Source organism: Periophthalmus magnuspinnatus, chromosome 16 (assembly GCF_009829125.3).
Source record: "Periophthalmus magnuspinnatus isolate fPerMag1 chromosome 16, fPerMag1.2.pri, whole genome shotgun sequence".
NCBI classification, from domain to species: Eukaryota; Metazoa; Chordata; class Actinopteri; order Gobiiformes; family Gobiidae; genus Periophthalmus; species Periophthalmus magnuspinnatus.
Window position 1 is genome coordinate 21,578,563 of NC_047141.1, and position 23,264 is coordinate 21,601,826.

Consider the following 23,264-nt stretch of genomic DNA (forward strand, 5'->3'; position numbering starts at 1 on the left):
TGCGGTCAAAGACAGGTGTCGTCCTGTGGTTGGTGTGAGTTCATCTACAAAGGAAGCTGAAAGTAACTTCAGAGAGCTGTGAGAACCTAGGGCAGACAGAGCAGCCATCCTCTCTCACGCTGCACTGACTTAGACTGAGTGGGGGAGTGTGAATGATGATCGTTGTGTGTGTGGTTTGGATATGAAGGAGACGTTCGGTGCTGCAGTCTACAGTACACCTATGTCTAAGCTATGTATGGACGTGTCGTGTGAATGCACAAGTGGTCTTCCAGCTGACAGTAGGTGCAAGGGCAGAGACACTACCACTTACTTTTTCAATTTTTTTGTTTTTTAGTCTGTTTGGTCGCTTAGCATAAAGGCTTTCATGTGGAAAAAACACAATTGTCCAATCTGCAAAAAAGACGTTTTAATATTTAATTTATTCACATTGCAGCCATATGGGACAAAGGACTTTTTCTGAAAATGCATTTTACCCCATAGGGACATAATGATCACGCATTAAAGCAGCACCTACATACACCAAACTTTCCAGTGTTGTACTTAATACGAGTTTGATGAACCATACAAGAAGATTTTTTGATAACTAATTCCAAGTCTGGTTTATAAAAGTTTGAACTAAAAAATAGGTGAAATCTGAAACCCATTGGCAATTTTTCAGTGATATTTTGTTCTCCATTATTAAACAAGATATCCAAAATCTCCCCTTTAGCCTATGTTTTTTGCTGTCTGATATGGCAACAAAATGAAGAAATTTAAATCTGGCTTGATACATTTTTTGAGATTGATATATCCCATAAAATGCCTTATTTTAATACGAAAACTATATATGTTGAAAACCTTGTAATACGTTTGTCTTACATGTATGTAATTAAACTATAGAATAAGTTACAAACTGATATCCCCATATTCAAGATTTTTTTTTTTCCCAATTCACCTGCAGTATCTCGCCTTCTCGAACACTCGGGTCAGGGCAGGACAATAGCTCAACTTGCCTCTGAAGGTTTACAGTGATATGATAGCGTTATAAATTGGCAGATTGGGCTAAATACACACACTAATTCTCGTCCAATTTTATAAGCATAATCATGCCCAAACAATGCATCATATTACTGCCCAACAGAAATAGGTAACATGACATGTTAGAATAAACAGTGTGCAGTATCTGATGCACAAAGCGAAAATATTTGCGGGTGTTTCTGGGAAATGTAGTCTCCTGACGCGTCAAACTACGTCACCGGAAGTATTTTGGTGCGTGTTAGCTAAGAGCTCAGTAGCATGTCTGTAGGTCATAACTCATAAGTAAAACATTTAACAACGCAATGGAAACTACCAATCCAGGTAATATATCTTTATTCATAAGAATATCTCCTTTGAACGTACTTGTTTGTGCCGCGTGTGTCCAAGTCTATGGATGCGGTGCATATGTGTGAGCATATCATGAGAGTAAATGGTGAATTTTAAGCCATATTTACATCGGTTTAACGCTACAGCTATAACGGAACAAAGCTACGACGCATTGTATGTCTAGTGGAACACATTTTCCACACAGGGATATCTGGTGGTGCTGACAGCGGGTCGACAAGGCCAATATGGCTAATCTGTGTCGTGTCGTCATTTCTCCGCAGAAGAAGTTCATCTGAGGCATGTGGAGTTGGATGTCCTCATCCCAAAGATGATGAGAGAGAAAGCAAGGGAGCGCTGTTCAGAGCAGGTACAAGGTGAGCAGCCTTGTGCCTTATGCTGTCTGTCCCCGCGTCAGATCAGCTGCACTCTCATTTATTAAAATAAATAAAGTACAGAGAGATCATTTCAATTCAATCATGAATATGTGAAGCTTAGGATAGGTTTGGCATAGCCTAAAAAAATTATAAAATGTATCCATCCTGGCTGTGCTTGTCTAATCAACAATATGTTCACCACGTTCAGTTGAAGTTCAAAGGTGTGTTCATTTCCTTAACACTTGACTGATTTTGAAACTGAATAAATATGACTCCTGTAGAGTTAAATTCACAAATATTTAAGCATCCCAGAGCTGACAGCTTCATAATTGCTGGGTTTCACGTTATATCACAACATTTTATAGATCAATAATGTTTAATGCAGACAGGAGGCAGCTACATTAGGAGAATAATTTAGAAGAGCTCTGTGAGCACTAGACTCACTGACCTGTTTCACAGACAGACTGAGGAACACTTTTCTGTCACGTGCCATCAGGCTATACAATGCTGCCACCTCAGGAAGGAGAAGGGGAACCCTTAGCACTCCTTAGCACTTACTATTTATTGATTATGCATTGTCTTCTACTTTTTACTTTTTAAATCTTTTTAATGTCCTTTACTCTGATATGTTTTTATGTATGTAATGTGAGCGATAGACTACACTGCTATTTCCCTCAAACTAAATAACTAACTTAAATACAGATGTTTGTTGTAATGCACTGAGGGTCTAAATCTTTTGCTGCCCGTCTGTGACATTATCACATTGTCGAATCTGAAAATCTTTTTCATTGGGTTGGTGACATCCAGGGAATGACTTGGGATGTCACTGCTATCAAAATATTTTCTACAATGAGTTAAAAAAATGACTTTTCATTCATATAATTGTAGCTTGAATATATATAATATGCTTTGATAAAAAATAATGAGACAAAATGGGTTAGTGTTCAGTACCTAACTATCTGTTTCAGACAATGGATGGGCCATACATTCATGCATATGAAAGTTGTATAACAAATCTAACCTCACATGCTGTTGTGGGTCTTGCGAAGTACGGAGTACATGGGCATGTGTAGCTGAGGACTGGCTCTTACACACACATGCACACACGCACACACCCACACAGAATGCACTTGCTGACTGCTAAGTGAGGACGGAAACCCCCCAAATCACAACTTTCTCATACCACTCATTTTCACACCTTTGACCTCCGTACTATTACCTCTGTGTGGGACAGCTGTATACAAACACGTTTTCCTGTGTGAACCTGTTGTGTCTGTGTATTGTTACATTATATTGTTTGGCAAAGCTGCTGAATACCATCGCTCGTGTCATGATACTTTTATTTTCACAAACATTTTAATAGCTTGTATGCAAGAAATACAAAATTACAAATACATTATTCATTAAGTTGTATTGTTTTTTACTTAAAGTTTTAATATTATTTATACATTTAATGGGAGAAATTAATGAGAAATGTGACTTCCAGAATTTCAGGGTGGACAGGGTCATGGTTGAACTCCATAATGTTTTCATGTGTCTTAATAATTTAATGAGCCTGGTGGTCTATTTTACATTGTGCCAAAAATAATGAAGAGTTGCACTTTACATTTCTGCTAAACTGAATGTTAACTGTCTGCGATCACTTCTTAAAGCCCAGTCGCTTAATATTCAAAGCTTGTTTATATATATTGTCCTGTCCTCTTTTTTTGTGTGTGATCTGAAAGCCGCCCCTCAGCAGCCTTGCACCAGGGGACGGAGCTGAGGCGTTCGCTGATTAGATTAGTCGCACTGTTCTGCTCCTCCAAATTGGTTTTGCACTTGTTTTTTATCCACATTTGCATCCTGATGAAAGTGTCTGTGTGATGACAATACAGATTCCACTGATAAAGCTAATTAAGAAGTCAGCGGCTCAGAGGGGACAGAGGCAGTGCTTTTAATCAAAGCCTTGAGAAAGAGCGTGCTAAAAAGGTGCAGACTCAAAGTCTTCAACACCTTGTTTACAGTAAGAAACGTACACTTTGAATCTGGATCACAGGGCGAGCCAGAGCACCAAGTCGCTAAAGCACCCTTGTGGAGGCGCCGCTGGCATCGTCTCTAGTGACAACCAGGCTTTCATTAGCATCCATTTAAAGGGATTTCTGTTGTGTACTTAGATGGTTTTGGATGTTATCAATGAAATGTAAATATTACAAGTGTTTGAAAATGTTTAGTTATAAATCTCTTTTGTTGATTTTGATGTGCTGTTTTTCAGCTTTCACCCACTGCTGTAAAGAATCTGGTTTCTTAATGGTGTTCAAATGTCGAGAGGAAAATGCTGCCTTAAAAGATTGTCTTATAAAACAGTACGTATTTAGACAACCAATTATAAGCTTAAGACATTTTTTTTAATTCAATTTTTCCCTCTTTTACAACTACAGCTATCAAGATCCAGTCTTTTTTGAAGAGTGTAAGAAAGAGTATATCCAGGAGAAGTTGGAATTTGAACGGACTGGTATCCCAAGCAAGCAGAGGAAACAGAAATTGCCAACTAGCATGTGATGAGAGTTCATGATCATCGTTCAACCCTTCAATGTACGGCGTGGTCAGGGACAGTGATCAATAGCAGCAAAAACACTGATATTCTGATTACAAAAACATAAAAACAAATAAGAATTTACTTCAAACGTGTAACAAACCTGATCATTTACTTGTCTAATGAATAATACAAATTCTTTCAATATTTTGTGTATTTTTTTTTTTAAAAGGACTCCACCACATTGATACTTGCTTGTCTTTCAGCTATTTTACTTTGAAGAACAGGTATATAAGTGATGAGTGTAAATGACAGATGTATAGTAAAATTGTGTGCTTGCATTATATTTTTGAGTTTAAATATAAAGAATCTATTGCTTTGTTGTGATTAAATAGTTTTGGAATGTTTTTGTTTTGTTTTTTTTCTCATAGATTGTTGTGAAAAAACAAGCAAAATTAGTTTCCAGCTATGTTCCAGTCCTGACACAAGACAGTGGAAGGCGGGTCTCTGGGTGACAGGTAAAACTAAGATGGGCCAAATATAAAATATACCCCAACCTTGTACAATTCGCTGCAAATATGAAGCTGCAATCACACAGCATCCCGGTTTGACCCTGGTGTGAACCCAGTTTAGTCCTGATGTAAACTGGTTTGGTCTGGTTTATTCCAGATTTAATACTAGTCCCAACTTCGATGTGTCTTCAAGTGTGAATGCATCCAGTCTCAAATCCATTTAAAATTTACCAGCTCAAAAATGGCAAATTTTATGATTCATTTAATTTATTGTATTTACAAACAGTCTGAAGTGCAGTAAATTTAAAATATAATTCCATATCTACTATACATTGCATTTGGTTTGCAAATAGTTTACAGAAGTATGAAACTACTGCTGTAAATAAAAAAATCTAAAAACAAATAAAAAAATTTAACAAGACCAGTTCCTGCGCCAAAAAAATCTTTTCAATATCATGGTACTTTGTGCTTTATGCACCAGTCATGAATCACAGTCAACACTGCATTAAATACACTGCCTTGCCAATATCACAGGCAGCTCTGAAAACCTCCAGAATTGACTTAGGTGTTACATTAAAAGGAAAACGGTGGTTTGGAGTGCAAAACTGCATTTTGGCGGAGTACTAAAGCCCACCATATACATTTATACAATATACACATTCTTCTGCAGTCTATCTTTGATAGTATGCTAAATGTATCATATTTTACATCAGCACAAAGCACACTTAACACATTTCCTATTGTTCAAATTGTCCACAAACCTAAAAAAAAGATGTTTATAACAGGGAGTGTATGTGAAAATCTCACAAGTTTTTTTTAAAATGCACAGCATTTCGTCTGCAATTGTCTTTGCCATTTGGAGAACAACATAACTGAAGATTTTGTCGATGGCAGCTATAAGGAAGCTTTCTTAGGTTTCTGAAGAGTTGAGATAAATTGTAAACAGTTGCATTTACATATGCTGTACACATTATAGTCCTTTCATTGAATCGAGGCAGTAACTGTACTCAGATTTGGGCCTGTCAGTTGATTGAATAAAAACACTTAATTGGTACTAATGTATGTTACGTAATGAATTCTACAGTAATTGTCTGTTGTGTAAGTTACAGTTACCTTTTTATGATAAATAATTTCACAATTATGCATTACATGAGGATTTTCATTGAGGAGACAAAAGACAGCAGGTTAAACTTCTTAGTCTGATCAGCAGAAGTGCCAAAGTGCCTCTGCCAATACTGCTATAGATATAGTGAAAGATCCTGCTGTGAGCAGGAGAGAGGGGCTCACATATGAACACACAATACACTGATGTGTTATTAACGTGTGGACAAACCTATAGTATGCATGCTTTACAGATGGTATGCATACATTGACGGTATGCAAGATTGACAATACAGACACTGATTCTGCGTAAGGGCATTAAGACATGTTCCTCTGCCAAATGAGTCCACAATTAAAGAGCACAGAGGAGCTAAATAATCATAGTACGCAGACAAAGTCATTACCTCAAAAAGGCCACATTGGCCCCCATTGATCCCAACCAGTAGGTCCAGTTAATTCCAGCCCAAAGAGGTGTTTTGTCAGTTTAAGGCAGGCAAGGTGGTTACTGTGGCAGGGTTAAGAGTTGCTTATCGTTTCATACAAATCTTCCCCTTGGTGTGCGGACATTCGTTTGAGTGAGGCATCCGCTCAGTAGGGCTTAGCCCACTCTGTGTTGGGTGGGCTCCTGGGACTGCAGTGTCCCATTGAAGACGAAGAGTTGGAGTTGGAGTGTCCCTCCCAGAATAGAGCATCACTGGGTTTGGGGGGGCTCGGGAATGACCTGGAGCTGTCGTCCAGAGAGGCCTGGTTCAGTGGGGGAGGAGGCAGCACTACAGAGCAGGAGTCTGTGCCCAGCAGAGCCTCTCCAGAGCAGTACTGTGAGGGCCACGGCCCGTTGTACCAGCAGTCCTCTCTCAGGCTGTCTGCTAGAGCACCAGAGGACAGTCCCACAGGGGAGCGGCCCGAACAGGAGGGGAGGGGAGGGGTGCATGGGGGCTGAGACAGCGGTGCCCTCAAAACTTGGTTGTTGTTCTTTTCCACATCATCCAGACACTGCACTGGCACTGTGGAAGTGACTAGGGAGATAAGAAAAAGTATATAAGGACGGATATCACTCTGACTGTGTTCTCATTACTGCTTAAGAAAAACATTTTCATTATTCAAAATAAAAGTGGTTTGTCTTAAATGAATGAGCTTACGTGTCAGGGAATATATTACATGCAGTCACATGACAATAAGTCATTTTCAAGTCAGTAAACGGCTGAACTTGTACCATGGCTTCATAGCCTTTAAAGTTAAAACAAAAAGTCTTCATGCAACTAATGAACCATAAAAACTATTTGCTGTGTGAATATGACATCTTGTATTTTGGACAGCATTCAAAAGTAATCAGAGAAAACTCAGTTGAACAAATCCAATCAAAGAAACCTCTGAGCAGAAGATAAGCCTTTCGTCTCCATAATTTCCATGCAAAAACAAATGTCCTAATCTCACATACACCATTGCTTTTCTATCAAATAATCATTTTGAGCAAATAATAAAGTTTAAATGACAGTATCTTCTTCAGTACCTCTCTTCCTCCACACATCATCTATCCATCCATCCCTGCCCCGCTACTCTTCCAGGAGAGGGTCTCCTGAGTCTAGGATTTGAATAAAAGTGATTCCAAAGCAGGAACATTAGAAGAATACAGATGCACAATATGAACAAACAGACAGCCCCCCTCTGCCCCTCCCAACTTCACTCTCAATTTCTTTGCCAGAACTGCTTTTCTTCTCTCACTCTATCTGCCTCATCTAAGTTACAGGATTAGCCTCTTATTCAGAGGAATAAATAGGCCAAGATTTATTTTCTTGCCATATTTCATACTAATTTTCACCTCCTGGTCTGCTCCTCTGACACACCGAGGGAATTGACAACAATGGTAATATGTCGTTGAATACATCTCTGAGCAATGGCAGAAGAACAGCCGCTTTCTTGACATCTTTTGTCAAAGTGTTTGAATACTTTGATGATATCTGCTGTCTTATCACACCTCGATATAAACTGTGTCAAAATGATACCCAATAACAGTGACTTCTTTAGTTATTTCAAATTAATCATGTTCCTCATATTTTTATAAACTTATTTTTCTGCAACAGGACAAAAATGCTGACATTACACAAACAACAAGTATGAGTTACACAAGATTTGCTTTTTGAAACATACCATATATCAAAAATTAGTTTAATTTTAATATATTCAATTAGACAGCACAGTATAACAGTAACAAGACAGAGAAAATGGGACAATCAGGTAAGTTATTTGGTTCTACGAGTTTGGAAATACAAAATTCTTATACTTTTTTTGGTAATAAATTCATATTATTTTGTGAAGAAAAAATGGACTGTATTCTGTAATATTTATACCTCTAACTGTGATGAATGATATCAAATAGTGTAAAGTACCGATGTTTTCCTCACCTTGTCTTAGTTTTCGTATCAATCCATTTTGGTGCTTTAGCTCCGAGTGGAGTCGGGAGACTTCACCGCACAAAGCGTCATACGTCTGCATGGCCTTCTCCCTGCACACATGGATTATGCATTTGTTTAAGTTGCATGTGCAAGAAACATTATACCTCCCAGATTTAGAATTAGGTATTAAAACTGCTGCAGCACTTTAATGTAGTTTTAGACAAGGTACACTTGAAAAATGTATTGTATCCATAAAATTGTCAGTAATATTATTTAAATATAATATTTATATAGTATATTTATAAAGTTGGAGGCCTTTTATGAAATTACAGCTATATCACAATATAATAAAATCCAAATTGTAATATGTAATTACATATTGTATTATTGGATACAATATGATTCCCAGACCAATTTAAATGAGTGGAGTTTTAATACATAAAAAATATAAAGTACTGAAAAACATTTTTAAAAAATCTATTTAAAAAATTCTATGCAAACACTTCTGTATTACATAACAAAAATGCAAACATGGTTTTTCACTGTTAATGTAATCACTGTGCTCTCAAAACTAAATGCATAACCTTCACATGAACAACTGTCCAATCCCCACCTTTGACAAAAGATGCTACATCTCACCATCACTTTTTCTTCCTGCCGTAAAACTGAAAATGGGGACAAAAACTGAGCTAACTGCAATGAGGATTTAACACCACACAAAAACAGCTGATGCAAAAAATGTTGTGGAAGGCAAAAGCGTAATTATTCAAGGATTACCTCCACTGAAACATGGGGGGGTGGGGTTGATACATGAAATTATCATTGTTCTGATCAAAGTTGATGTATCTCATAGGATACAGACACTACTTGAAGCTACACCATCCTCTGGTGGCCGAAGCAAACAACTACACAAAACAATACTCATTCCTGATTTTTACACAGCACATATAAAACACTAACACTCTGATAATAATACAATTCATGAATTTATATTATGTATGTATTACATGCTGGGCAGCCTGGCCTCCCTGTGTGGCACAGCTAAATATGAATCATAACAGAAAAATAAAAACCCTACCTGGCATTAAACTTTGCACCACAACTCTGGTCTACATCAGGTCCATTAGACTCAGGGGGGTCTTCCTATAAAAGACATCATAGTTTAATTAAAGCATTGTTTGTCCAATAGTTCTTTCACATAAGAAACTCACCCCACTCCTCTCCAGCAGTCTGCTATTCTCCAGTGTAACCTTTTCCAGCTCTTCTTGTAATTTATGGATCTTGAGCTCTGTGCTGACCCTGTCCACCTGCCAGTAGTCCTGCGGGCTGTTCAGACTTTTCATCACTGCAAACAAAATAATATGTAACTAGTGTAGTGAAATTCACTCCATTTTAGTTTGTATTTTCACAGTTACGCATCACATCGTACTAAACTATATTTATTGGTCTGTCTAATTTCTTACAGTTATATGTATGTATATGTATGAACAAGATGACACTAGCTTCCAGGAATTGTTAGCTTCCAGGAATTATCAAAACACCCACAGTATGTATGTATATATATATATATATATATATATATATATATATATATATATATATACACACATTTAATGATTATGACACAGATGTGGCCTGCACCTTGACTGGTCTCCATCTCCGTCCTCAGCTGTAGCAGCTCCATCTCTTTGGCCTGTAGCTGCTCTGTCAGCGTTCGCTCACTCTCACTTTTTTCCTTTTTCTGACATGAGACAGAGGGCACAGATCAGAGCCAACATTTCTTCAAGAAGACATGCTCTGAAGAATATTCGCAATAACACACATACCATGTCCACTTGATTTATACAGCTATACTGTAGATAATTGTAGTATTAAATATAATACATTATATTTTGCTTTTCAGTTAACATCACAACATTCTAGATCAATAATATTTAAAACAGAGGGCAGCTAAAATAAATGATGTCACAAATTTTGTGGATTTACCCAAGAGCTTAGGAAAATATAGTGTAATTAATTGGATCGGAATACAACCAAGTGTGTGTGTGTGTGGAAATATATATATATATATATATATATATATATATATATATATATATATATATATATATATATAACCTTTAGTATTCAAAGTTGTTCAGATTATAAGAATACAAATATTTAGGTACCAGTTTGTTGAGCTCCATCTGTAGATCCTCTTTCTCAATATAGATACCTCTGTAAGCACTGAAGGCCTTGTTCACATACTGAGGACCCTCTGGTGGGAGTGCATCTGGTCTAAAAAGCTGCAGATACAAAAGTCAACATGAGTAAAATATTAACAACATCAGTTGTTGGAGCTACAAGCATAACATAAGAATGACCTAAATCAATTATAGTGGAAGAACAAAAATGTTAACCAAATTCTGAAAGAAAAGTGTGTGCACCCTTTGGCCTCAGTCTAAGGTTTGGTTTTGTTAACAGTCAATGTGACAGCTCTGACTCTAGACTTGACCATTTAAAACCAGTCCCAAACTTTGGCATCAATAGAATAGTTATATCCCTAATCGGCAATGATGGCCCTCGCCACCGTGTGCATGTCCCTCTCAACGTGCACATGGCCCTCCCCACTATGGATGTGCGCACACCATGGCCTTACACCCCCCACCCCATCGACTTGTGCCTGCCATGCATTTGCCCCTGAATCGCGACCGCCCCTGAAATGCAATCTCCTCTGACCACCCCTGTATGACACTGTCCTTAAAGCCCTTACAGCTGCCCAGGCCACTATCTGCTCTTTACCCTATTTCCATAGGCAAGTGACAATTGACTTACACTGTGTCCCAGGGCAATGAACTAGCAACCTCGCGCATAATGTACAAGGTTCTTAAGGTGTAATTGACTTTTTTGGCTGGAGTGATCTAAATAATGTCTGTATCAATTTTCAATCACTTTTAATCAGTGTTTCTAGAACCATAGCTAACTCTCATTACTAGTAGGATCTGTAGCTTTGAACAGCAACTGAGTGCATAATATAGCTATAGTAGTTGACTTTTGTGATTGGAGTGACCCAAATAATGTTTGTTTCAATTTTCAATAACTCTGCATAATTTCTGTCTCTGTATATAACTTTGATATATAGCCGATACATGTGGCAAGGAGCAGGTATTAAAAAAACTGGAAATAAAGACATTTTTTGATGGTATGCTTCACAAAAAACATATCCAATAAAAATGGATAACTATGGATTATCAAATAGAGATTGACCGATATAGTTTTTTCATGGCTGATGCTGATACCAGTTGTTTAGAACATAGAGCAACCAATGGCCCAACGCCCATAGCAGCCGATACATTAAAAAGTCCAAATATCGGGCTGATATTTGGACTTTTATACTGGTCTATCTCTGTTATCAAAATCTCTAGATGTGGCATGTGAAGTGTGAGCTCATTTGGACCAAAATCCTATATAAATGTATATCAAAGGGGTGCCATCCAATATAGCCGAATTCCTATTTAATAGAGTATTGCGCCAGTTATGTTTTAGGGTTTTCTCATGTGTCCCATCATTCTTATGAACTTCGCTTCGGAGCCGCATGCGGCCCTTTCATCCTTATACTGCAGCTCCATGTGGTTTTGGGAAAATAAATTATTTTAAGTTTAACTGAAGTGCAATTTATATATGTATTATTGTAGCTCTAAATTGGAATTATTGTGATCTTGAAATATTAAAATAAAATAATATTTTATTATTTTTCATCGCTCAAAATAAGCGTCACACTTGCATTTATTGAAGGACATTTGAGTGAAAAGTGAAATTGTGCAGAAAATCAGATACCTATATGACCAGCTTTTCTCCACAATGAACTATGTTAAAAACAAACATTAATGTCAAAGTATTTTCTTCTCTTCATTGTAAACGTTGTGCATTCCTATAGGTGGGGCTCTAGCATTGATCATTGTGTTTGACATATCAACGTAATTAGAGGCAGCCAGTGTATAAGTAATCCATATTTCAGGATGGTCAGACTAAGAATGTGGGTGTAAGATTTAAAAAAAATGTTTTTTCTTTTTGTCTTTGTGCCCCTGCTGGCCAACTATGAAAAATGACCCATATCCATGAAAAAAGATTTTAATCTTCTCATGCATAAATTTTAACCCCCAAGTTTTGTACAAACTGAATAATGTTGACATTTCATGTCTACGGCACAGACCAGGGGTCGGCAATCTTTAACACCCAAAGAGCCATTTGGACCTGGGTCCATCGAAAAGAAAACACTGGGAGCCGCAAATACTTTTTGACATCTAAAATGAAGATAACACTGTACATATTGTTGTTGTTTTTTTTTTTTTACCTTTACGCATTGTATAAACAACTATAGTGTGTTCCCTATGAAATCCATGAAGTGCTACAGAGAAAATGTAATTTTATTTATAAAATGAGCACATTTTGAACATTTTAAACTCTTAAAAAAATAATGGGTTGAGAGCAGGGGAGCAGTTGTAAGCCTGTTTTGATTACTTGTGGCTTCTAAATAACCCTCCCTTGTGAAAAAAGACAACTCATCTTCTGTGCCTAAAGTGCATTTATTTTAAGTCCCAGAGCATTGGGGAAGGTTTCTATCTCTCTTTGCTTCGAGGTCACTTTTCAAAAGCTTATTTTTAATAGATGGATACATGGTAATCTTGTCTAGACTGCCTTATTTATTAAATGTATACCTTATCCTCAAGCTGTTTTACTCTCTTCCTCAGCAGTGTGTTCTCCTTCTCTGTGTCTCGGAGCCTCTTCTTAATGTCCTCATAGGCTGTGACCAGAGCAAAATGAGATGCGACGGATTCATCGCCAGCACACACCGAGACGGGACTCTCTCCTGTTGCAGTGGAGGCCGTCTCACATTTAAGGATGCATATGTCATCATCCACAGCCAGGGGCTCCATGTCGGCAGATGCCTACACCAGATGTACCAGGTAGAAGACCTGTAGAGGACAGTTGTAATGTTTTATCATTGAATTCTTTGTCATATTTACGTGGTATTTTAGGTACTTCCTACAGATTTCTGTTGAGATTAAGCAGGCACTGGTCATTGCCATGCGCGATAATGAAGTCAGTAAAGTGAAATTACTTTAAAGCAATTATGCTATGGGAACTAGTAGAGTAAAGTCCAATCATGCATAACTATCCTCATATTTGAAAATACTGTTACATGTCAAAACGAAATGAAAGTTAGAAATGTTATGTAAATTAACTGACACGTGTAATTTATTATTTTTTTTATTATTACTTCACTGTATAATTACTATTTTATGTTTTTCAGAACATCCTTCCTTTACATAATTTCCTGTGTTTCTTAACTACAGTATATCCTTTGTTACAGCAAATGTTTCTCCTCCTTTGTTACAGCAAATGTTTCTCCTCCTAAAACAATACATGTTTTAATGGTTTCCTTTGCCACATAAAAATAATAATTGAATATTATACACTACAGAGTAATAAGGAATAATATTTTTGTCCAGTCTGTCAAACGAAAGCAAAGAAATACAGAGCGGTCATTTAGTTTCGTTTTTAGAGACAGATAAGAGGAGCTAATCATTCAATAAGGCAGTATACAGTTAAAACAATATAATATTTCGTCTAAATATATTTCTTTTACGATGCTAACAATATACAGTTCGCTTCCGCGTTCTTTGTTTACAAAATCACATAGCCTATATGACAAAATCGAACGTATAAGATGCTAACTAAAAAATAGCTTACACAGCGTGGATTTCAACCATGGCTATTGAATAGTTGATGTGTGTTGTGTTTGTTTTGATGATAGCGCCTAGCTAGCGTTTAGCTTTCGCTGTTTGTGACCCAGTATCTAAAGCAGTAACATTGAAGGTTTCAGTCGTATACAAACCGTGTTGGATGCCGTTGTCCCTTATTTCACCAATGGCCTAAATAAATAAACACCTGTTCGTCAAGAAATACGAGGGGTTTGGCGAGGAAAAACAAAGAGCAGAGATTGAACATTCGCTCGGTGTCAGCGCTGACAGGTGATGATGGTGAAGAAACAAAAACTTCCGGGAGTCCTTTAACTGCCCAGGGATTTTCACAATAAAAGCCAAATATTGATTTCCTACATCCGCTAATACTTGTCGTGAGAAATCCTATTTTAATCATATCTCCTCTGAAAACAACAACAACAACAATCGAAAAAGTATTACGAGGAAACTAATAAATAATCTGAATGAAAGGCGCCACATTTGTTGGCGCCAAACAGCAGTGCACGCGCTCACCGTGGCAGGCACGTTGTCATCATAGTTACATTTGTGAGTTTTTCACGAACTATCACGAGTAAGATTGGAAGGATTTTTACATTTATGGAAGTAATACGTTATATATTTGCTGATGAATTGTGATATTGGCTTAGGTGTAAAGAACATAATATCGTCAGGCCTGCCTCTGCCTTTCAACGATGAATGAGAAAAGTAATCCACGATGTCCTGAGGATTTGAAGACTTCAACGCGGGAACGTAAGAATACACATTTGCTTGCACGTGTGAAGTTTTGATCACTTTTAGTCGTAGTTTAGATCATGTTGACCTAGATAAACGAACTGATTTCGTTGCAGTTTTAACCAATGCTCAAGCACTCCTGGAAGAAATACAACATATGGTTGATCACTGCATTTCCATTCGCACTCGGCGATCTCACAAAAAGGTAGGGCTACTAGGGAACACATTTGCTATTTAATAATAGCATTATTCACGGATTCAACTAGCCAAATGCAAGTACATTTTGTATCCAATAATATCACTAGCCTTTGCTCATCCAAGCCGCTTCTTCAGTTCTGTTCAGATTGCTGGTGGACACTGCTTTATATCTGTCTGAAGGGAGGAGCTACTTGCACTGAAACTAAAAACACCTATTGTTTACAGTTTCTGTTTGTTGGCTAAGTCTGTTGAGCTACACTAATTGTGCATTGTGCCTGAGTCATACTTGACTATGCTAGTCATTCAAGCCCCTAATGGTTGCATCCTGACTATGGCCTGTTTATTTAGCACATTTGGATAAAATGTTTTTATTTTTTTTTTGTTAGTCATTTGAAATAACATACAACACATTGCCGATTCTGATATACACTGGCTATGATTGAGATTTAAAAAAAATATAAAATAGAAGCAATAAGGAACAGGTAGGCATAGCCTACTATAGGGGCACCACCCTAGGTGAGATGCTTTCAGGGGCCTAAAGCTTTTTCTGGTCTATCAAAAATATTATTTGTTCATTAAGTAGTAAAAAAAAACCCTCATATAATGGCAACAAAAAACACTACAACTGCTCGTTATTTGTCAGAAATAAATGCTTGTTATTTGTGGGCACTGTTGTTTTGGACTGTGGAGCTCATAAAGTCAAGCAAGGGGGTTTCAAAAAGGTTGCTATAGTCAACCATATTCTACTAAATATGAGCCTGTTATTTCAGTATTTTACATTCAGTATTATGCTAACCAAAAGCTGTTTATGCACTGACATGCATGAACATGAACTCCCTGTTGTAGATATAAACTATGTACAACCTCATTATTGTTGGCTGTGCCCAGGCATGCCAAGCACAGCACTGTCTAATGTGTGCATATTGTTGTGACAGGAGCAGAGTGTGTGTCCAGGCAGCGGTGCCATCTGGAAGGATGGAGAAACCTTGGTCATAGATGGTTTCAGATTTGAAGATGCAGCAAGCAGAGAAGACCTGGGGAGACAGAGCATCACTAGACTAAAACAACTCATGACTGATGGACACCTCTGAGCTGTGTCAGGCAAGGTCACCAGGGTCAACGGACTGGCCCAGGTAACAGTGTATGTGTGCATGCTCACATTTTGGCATTATTCTTAAGTTCTGAAGTTTAAGTGTTTTCAGTGCAGTTAAATTTGTTTTTGTGGAGTACTATAAACCAGTTAATGTTCTGAGATGAACAGCAACTTTTGTAAAAGTATCAGCTATTTGGCTGATCATATGTGTGTGCAAATTATTTAATTAGTTTGAACCCACTAAGTTAAAACTGTTAAAAAATAAAGTATGTAATGTCCTATATGCTGTCTTAAAACATGTTGGAGTTCAAGTTTTTGAGTCAGCTGCTTGGTAGATGAACAAACAAGAAGTGCCAATAGATTAACAAGTGTCAGAGCATGAATGTAACCAATTAACAAACTCCCAATTAAAATGTCTGTGGAATGATTAAACCCAGAAGTTTACCAAGCATTTACATACTAAACAGACTGACATAATGTATGTAAATTAGTCCATTATTATGCGTGTGTTAGTTCACTGCCCAAATTAAGTGCTTATTTTGGAGCACTCTCAGAGTGTTTGCAGGCGCTAGCACTGTGGCAACATATTATAGAAATAATGGTCACTTGAAACATCTAATTAACTTCTCTTTTGCCTGTAAGCTGTTGTAGACAATCAAATGCAAAGCTTGAATTACAGTGCATTTGTTAAGCATTCAAACCAGAAGCAATGTTCACCCTGAATATAAAAGAAAGTGATTAAACAGGCTTAATACATGACATTTTAAGACATGTTTCCTCTGTCCTGATAAAAATATGGCAATGCTCCATCAAACAGCTTTATACGTAGCAATTTAGTTGAACTAATTTTAGTAATGATGACAGAAGGTGCGGATTGACCATGTTTTTATGTATTGTGGGTTATTTAGATTTAATGCCAGTAAACGTGTCAATGGAAAAATATGGAACCAAAACACAAAATGACAGGAACATCCCTATGGTGGTTTGTTTGGATGATAATCTAATACCTCTCTTAGATACAAGCATCTGCTGCCCATAAATGTAGATTGATGAAAGAGTAGCTAATAGTAGACAAGTATCATGTTTCTCATTCGCCACTAGAGGGTGCTGTTTTCTTATCAGTTAGCATTTGTGTGCATTTAGTTCCCATTTGACTCGCGCTGCTCATTATGGAGGAAATGTATGTGTAGTCCCTCAGTCCTTCAGTTATGATCTAAAAAACTTAACTCGAAAGTTTTGTCCAGTTGACAGAGTTGATTTTTTTCTTTTGCAATGGAGGAGATATTAAAAATCTCCTTTTAATAAAGGTATTTCTATTTTCAAATAATAACATTTCTTATTTGAAAGTACTTGCCAAAGTCATTGCACTTATGTATCTAAGTCTACTTATCATCCCCAGTCCCCACCATGAATGCCACCACTGCTACTACCAGGTTTACTGTATTACCACTCTTTTTTTTTTCTTTTTTTTTTTTAATCTCAACTACACGCTAAAGGAAATCATTTTGAAAACTGTTGGTTAGAGTCCAAGTGACAATCAGCACCAACAGAAAGTAACTAAATTATAGGGCTACAGTAAAAGACTAATACAGTAAGACTAATAGTCAAGGCTTTCACTTCTTAATTTATTTTGGAAATAACTATGAAATTATGAAATCTTAATGCTCCTTCTCACAATAATAGTAGTAATATTAACATTTACAATTGTGACATCCCATCTTCCAACACTTCTCCATAATTACCAGGCTCCTATAGGCAGCAGTATCTATCCAATCGATATTGCTGCCTCTTTTTAACAAACTTTCTTCTCTTATAATGCTAATATTCCTCTTTATCACCACTAAAATATCTGCTGATAGAATTAGTGTGTACCTCCGCTGTCCCTTTGCAATATAACATCCCATCAACTACCACTGCATTGCTGCAGTTAAAGTTAAGATCAATGGTGCCAGTGCCACGGTCATACATCAAACTGCTGTCTCAGAGTTGTTTCACCCAGCTGAACTAAACTGCACCAGCCCACATTATACCTACACTGGACACAGCCTCCATTCTCTCCTCAATTATAACGACTGGGACAGGCAGTCTACCAGGGTTTCGGGCAGCTGAGGCCAGTGTCCCAAATTGCGTTGGCTGAGATAGCGATGAGAGTTTGTAAAATAGTTAGCTTGGGCTAAAACATCTTCCATTTTTGGCTTTTGTATCATTTCACTTTTAAAACCATGTGCATCTGCACTTTACAGATTCATGATCACCCTGAAACTCTGCCATGTAATCAATCGCTGGCCTTCTTCAGTGAGCGCAGAGGTCAGCTGTATCCAAGGCCCGTGTACATACGTTGGTACATCAGAGGACATCCCTGTGGACCGGATGAGTTGAGCTGAGTGGGGCATCCAAGGCCCTTCCTTTGTTTTTGCTGAGCCAATTAGAGCGAGATCGTATCTGCAGTGAAAGGAGAACAATGGTATGCTCACGGTGTGTTTGTAGTATGTGTGTGCGAAAATATGCATAATCTTTGAGTGTGGGGGTGTGCTGGAGGCTAGTTAGTCATTATAGGCCTGGCTGGCTCTGCTGCTACACTGTATATTTCTGTGCATGTTAGATGTTATGGGTGAGAACTATGCTGAAAGCTAATTGTAATAGACAGCGTATGGCTTTATAAGTTCTAATTTAGTTAAACCACATACACATACAGACACCCATCAGGCGTGTATAAATTAGGAAAGGTATTGTACCACTATGCATCAAGGCAAAGTGGTGATGTCCCCAAAAAGTGTTTCCACAATTTTTTTTTAGAATCTTCCCATGTTAATCTTTAGTCAAATTACATTCTTTTTAAAAGAGGGAGTATTTTACTTCTATTTGGTATTAACTTCTAATGCATAACATATTTAGATCACTGTGTTATCTTTTATTGTTTCAATAATGCTATATTTGCAGAAAACAAAGTATTAACATGTTTTATAAGTTTCACTTTTGTTTTTGACACTCTGAGTTGCCACCCTTTGCTCTCTATGCTAAGTCATTCCCTTTTAGAGCACTGTCACAGCACAATCAGTGTGCATCCCACTAATGAAACTACTGTGCATTGCATCAGTTTTCTACTATGCTTTTGCATATTTATGGAGAATTGTTTGGGAGCATGGATGACGGAGGATTGTGGGCTGAACATTGGACAGACTCTTACCGCTGACCGTAAGAAGGTTTCAAATAGGGCCCAGGAGAGATCGGCAAAATGACACCTAAAACTTTTTCTGGAATGTTTTTGATGAGGGAAGAATGTTATAACGGGGTAGAAAGCTAAAAAAAAAACATTATAATGGCCCCTCTTCAAGAGGAAATCAAAATTGTCTTTTGTGGGTTCACACTCCTCTGTGATTGGTTAAATCTACCTGTCACTCGGAGGCTGACAGGAATGACTGAAGAAAAGTGTCAGTGTGTACGCATACAGCTGCATTAAACAGATTTGACAATTTCACTTAAATAGTATTGTCCAAGGAGTCAGATCACAATTAGATTTGTATTATTTATAAGCCAGTCTTCTTTAAGCTGGTGTGCCTGATTTGCAAACCATGGAAAGAGGAAATGATATTAAAACTATTACCCACTAATTTAACTTTTAGCTAACACTTAGGAACCCTTTGGCACATTGCTATTATTCATTCATTAATTTTCATGACTATTTCAGACAGCAAAGTGAAGCCGGGTGGATCAAGTTACCACAGCCAAATGCAATATACTATATTATACTATGAGGAGGACAAACCAAATCTGCAAATAAAAAAAAATGGGGTAAGCCAGCTTTAAGGCATATACAATATACAAAGTCAGTGCTGCTCAGTGAATGTTTTTAGTTAGTGGTCATGTTTTGTGAAAGTTTTTGAAGAGTGATCATGTTGAGTGTAGCCTCTTTTCCAAAGGGCGTGGAGGTCATTAACCCCTACCTGCTGCTGTCCATTGTTGAGCATATTCTTCTACAGTAGAAGTCTAAAAGGGAGATGTATGATTGCCTTTGCTCTATGCTTGCTTGTGTTTCATATAGCTACCTACCACCCCTGTCTGGACCAGCCGGTTTCACCATATGGCCACATTTATCATCTATCTCTCTGTTCATTAAGACTGCCCTTGCTGGCTGCAGACACACTGCAGGGGGCCACAACCTCCGCCACTGCACTATGGACTACTGGCTGCAATATATTTTGAAAGAGGCATACATTATACCTGTGCAGAATCAATCAATTCTCCTAGTGGTTTTTAATTTGTCAAGCCGTGATACATGTTTCATATTTGTAAATCATGTGTTGTGTAACTGTGCTTGTAACATTATTTAGAAAAGTAAATAAGTTGTGATTAATTTAAGAAAGATCGTTTGGGCATGTGCATAGAAGAAAACTGCAAGAGTCACATTGTAATACAAGACCGAAAAGTTGATTAAGGAACATATGGTAATAAAGAGTTTTAATGTGAGAGTAGAGGATGCAAAGATAAAGTTGATGGAAGCTGTAGGTGATTTGTTGTGTGTCTAATACACAACACAAGACGAACTGGACATCTGAATAGTTACTTATGGTTTGTTTTTTACTGTAAATAAATAAGATTATTTACACTAAGACTGTCAAGAGTTGTCAGAATGAATGCAAGACGAAGTATAAATCAGCAGAAAACCTCCCAAGTTCAATCATGATATATTTATTTCCAAATAAAAACCCTCAAGGTCTGGAGTTAGCTTTCTTTGCTAAGTGATTTATCCTCTCCACTGTCAGTAGGATAGAGCCGGTTTGCAGGTCCAGCTGTTGTTTTAAAGCATCCCTGTTGGGCATTGACACATCAAACAGAAAAGCATGACTTAACTGGCCTCTGAAGATCGCAGTGGGCTGTTGGTGCTTGTCATTTTTATCTGCGGAAACCGTCTTTGCATCTTTCTCCCACTTCTTCTGTATCACTTTTGATTTTCTGTCCGTCCGTCCTGTCCGTCTCGCGGCGTGTCTTTGTGATGGGCTGACAGTGTGACAGCGCCGCGGAGACGTCTTCAGTCTTGTGGGGGGTGGGGAGTTGGGTGGGGGGTGTCAGTCGAGTGAGATGTCGGTCTTGGCACTGCTGATTGTTGCCTGTGTGGGTGTTTGGTCCACGTCTGTGAATTTCAATTGTGAGTTTAATGCTTTTGTTTGGGTAATACATGTCGATATGAAATGTTATTTAAGATTTATCGGTGTGTCATGTCTTGTCACCGCTCATTTATTTTTTATATTGTTCTCATGTCTGAAGTTTTTTTTTTCATTTTTCAATTTTTATGTTTCCAATAACAGCAATAAATATTCTATTAACTCGATGTGACTGTTTTTCAAGCTTGTAGCCTTTGAAACTTTTGAAGAAGCTTTTTCCCCCCACTATTTTCATTTCTTTGTCGTGTTGATTCAGTTTTTAACCTTTCTAGATATTAATTATGGCATTTTAAGCAGCACAGAGCTGGCATAACTAATGAAGACAGCAGTGGATTTGACAGCCTATAAACAAAACACTGTCTTATTTTTATAATGCGGATTTCAGTGGGCACAGCTGCCGGAATAAATGACTCCTAAGAGCAGCTCAAGTGTTTTATGTCTTGCAAAAACAGGCTTAGTTTTGTGCCTTCATTGTTGCATTATCTATCTACTTTAAATGTTTGTGTATCCCTAGTTGAGGATGTATTAATATTCTTGCTATTAGTTTTTAGCTAACAGCTTGTCAGTGTTGTTGAACGTTTTAACGGCAATGTACAATATTTAAATTTTGCATTGTATGATTTCTTGTCAAGTTAGATTTACTTTCTCAGTCACTTCCTCAGACAAGTAAATGTATAATTTCACAGATTTTGTTTCTGCACTTAACAAAAAATATAAAGAGTTTTTAAGCTTAGTTTGTCTTAATAACATTTACTCTAAAAGGGTGAAGAGACACAAGAAAATGCACCAAAGCTATTTAAATCTACTTAACATTTATTGGGAGTCATTGTTTTTTATTTTAGTTCTATAACTGGTCTATGCAATGTCTTTTAAATTGTCCACTGGATCCACTTGTTTAAAATGCCCAGATGAAAGCACATTTTATCAGTCAAGGGAACAATAACACAATGTTTAAAAGACATTTTTAATATAGAAAAGACGGCATTTGACCTACAAGTCATACAAATTTCATGAGGAAATAAAAAGTGCTCTGTCAGAAGCCAAAGGAGCTTTAATAATACCGAGTGGATATATTTGAAAAGAGAGACTTGTGCTGAATATAGATTTCCACATAATAATCTTCTTGCAGGCGGCGGTTTGGTGGGAGCGGTCCTAGTGGTACCTGTTCAATAAAACATTTGGCTGAAAGAAAGTCATGCCGGAGCATATGAGAGAACAATGTGTGACTGGAAATGTATATCAGATCAAAGGTTCAGGCTGTGTGGCCCTATCATAGGGGACTTTGACTGAGGTAAGGAGAGTATCAAGTAGGTATGGTATGAGAGACCCATCACCAGACGAGACATGGCAGTGAGCACAAGAAAACAAGATGTTATTTGTATGGCGTTTATACAACATAATTTATAATAAATGAATCAATACATATGTACTTCATACTTTTTTGTTTGTGTCATTGTTATTTTTAAAGATGCACTGTGTAACTTTTCTGATGGAGAGAACACTGTCTGGCTATGCTATTCAGAGAACATTCTAGAGGAAACACTTCGAGGAAATGGCCTATCTCATCACCGACCGAAACATTAGAGCAGAGTGTGGCTTAGGAGAGTATTTCATGTTGGGTCTCCAGAGTTCACCGGATGCCCCCTGCACTGCTGTGATGCTGCATAATACAGAGGAAGGACATTTTTGTCCTCAGGGTTGCTATTCCCCTCAAACTGCCCTGTTACAGAATCTGTTGACACTACCTGTTGACCCACACTGAGACTTTTGTTTGCGTTTTCATTGTTTTTACCGTTATTATTGTATTTTACTGCTCTATGAGCTTAAATTTAGCAATTTAGCCCCTCGGAGACAAAGAAAGTGATTTTCATTGCTTGATTAATTGATTGAAACCAATAACATCTCCTTGAAGACAAGAAGATAGCCGACCCTCAATCTGGAAAGTTACACAGTGCAACTTTTAATTATTTTCAGAAAAAGTGGCACAATTGTTTGCAAGGCAAGCTATTGGGATTAACACACTCTTCATAAGTTATAGTTAAATCAATAATAAATAATAATATAGTAAATAATACGTTAAAAAGGATTTGTAGAAAGAA

At 37.5% G+C, this 23,264-nt stretch overlaps 2 protein-coding genes across 3 annotated transcripts; one reads left to right on the forward strand and one right to left on the reverse strand.

Moving 5' to 3' along the window:
• Positions 1 to 1,230: 1,230 nt before the first annotated feature.
• Positions 1,231 to 4,632, forward strand: cmc1 (C-x(9)-C motif containing 1). Of its 2 annotated transcripts, none has more exons than XM_033980602.2 (4): positions 1,231 to 1,338; positions 1,626 to 1,718; positions 3,970 to 4,060; positions 4,136 to 4,632. In XM_033980602.2, the coding sequence occupies exons 1-4, from the start codon at positions 1,320 to 1,322 to the stop codon at positions 4,254 to 4,256; spliced, it is 324 nt and encodes a 107-aa protein (XP_033836493.1). In that variant the 5' UTR covers positions 1,231 to 1,319; the 3' UTR covers positions 4,257 to 4,632. The 2 variants fall into 2 exon arrangements, with proteins under 2 accessions (XP_033836493.1, XP_055084129.1); XM_055228154.1 differs by having other exon boundaries at positions 1,629 to 1,718; positions 4,136 to 4,587.
• A 359-nt stretch (positions 4,633 to 4,991) lies between these two features.
• Positions 4,992 to 14,280, reverse strand: azi2 (5-azacytidine induced 2). The gene is made up of 8 exons (XM_033980600.2): positions 14,115 to 14,280; positions 12,934 to 13,191; positions 10,405 to 10,521; positions 9,878 to 9,977; positions 9,448 to 9,581; positions 9,315 to 9,379; positions 8,246 to 8,346; positions 4,992 to 6,859 (listed from the first exon to the last, which is right to left on the reverse strand). Exons 2-8 carry the CDS (start codon positions 13,150 to 13,152, stop codon positions 6,432 to 6,434), a joined length of 1,164 nt encoding a protein of 387 aa, XP_033836491.1. The 5' UTR covers positions 13,153 to 13,191; positions 14,115 to 14,280; the 3' UTR covers positions 4,992 to 6,431.
• Positions 14,281 to 23,264: the final 8,984 nt, after the last annotated feature.

Coding starts and splice junctions, on each gene's coding strand:
- cmc1 (XM_033980602.2), top strand. Junction 1,719..3,969: donor CTGTTCAGAGCAGGTACAAG/GTGAGCAGCCTT, acceptor GCTGTTTTTCAG/CTTTCACCCACTGCTGTAAA. Junction 4,061..4,135: donor AAAGATTGTCTTATAAAACA/GTACGTATTTAG, acceptor TTACAACTACAG/CTATCAAGATCCAGTCTTTT.
- azi2 (XM_033980600.2), bottom strand. CDS start 13,152: ATGGAGCCCCTGGCTGTGGATGATGACATATGCATCCTTAAATGTGAG. Junction 10,522..12,933: donor TAAAACAGCTTGAGGATAAG/GTATACATTTAA, acceptor TTGTATCTGCAG/CTTTTTAGACCAGATGCACT. Junction 9,380..9,447: donor GACTGCTGGAGAGGAGTGGG/GTGAGTTTCTTA, acceptor TGTCTTTTATAG/GAAGACCCCCCTGAGTCTAA.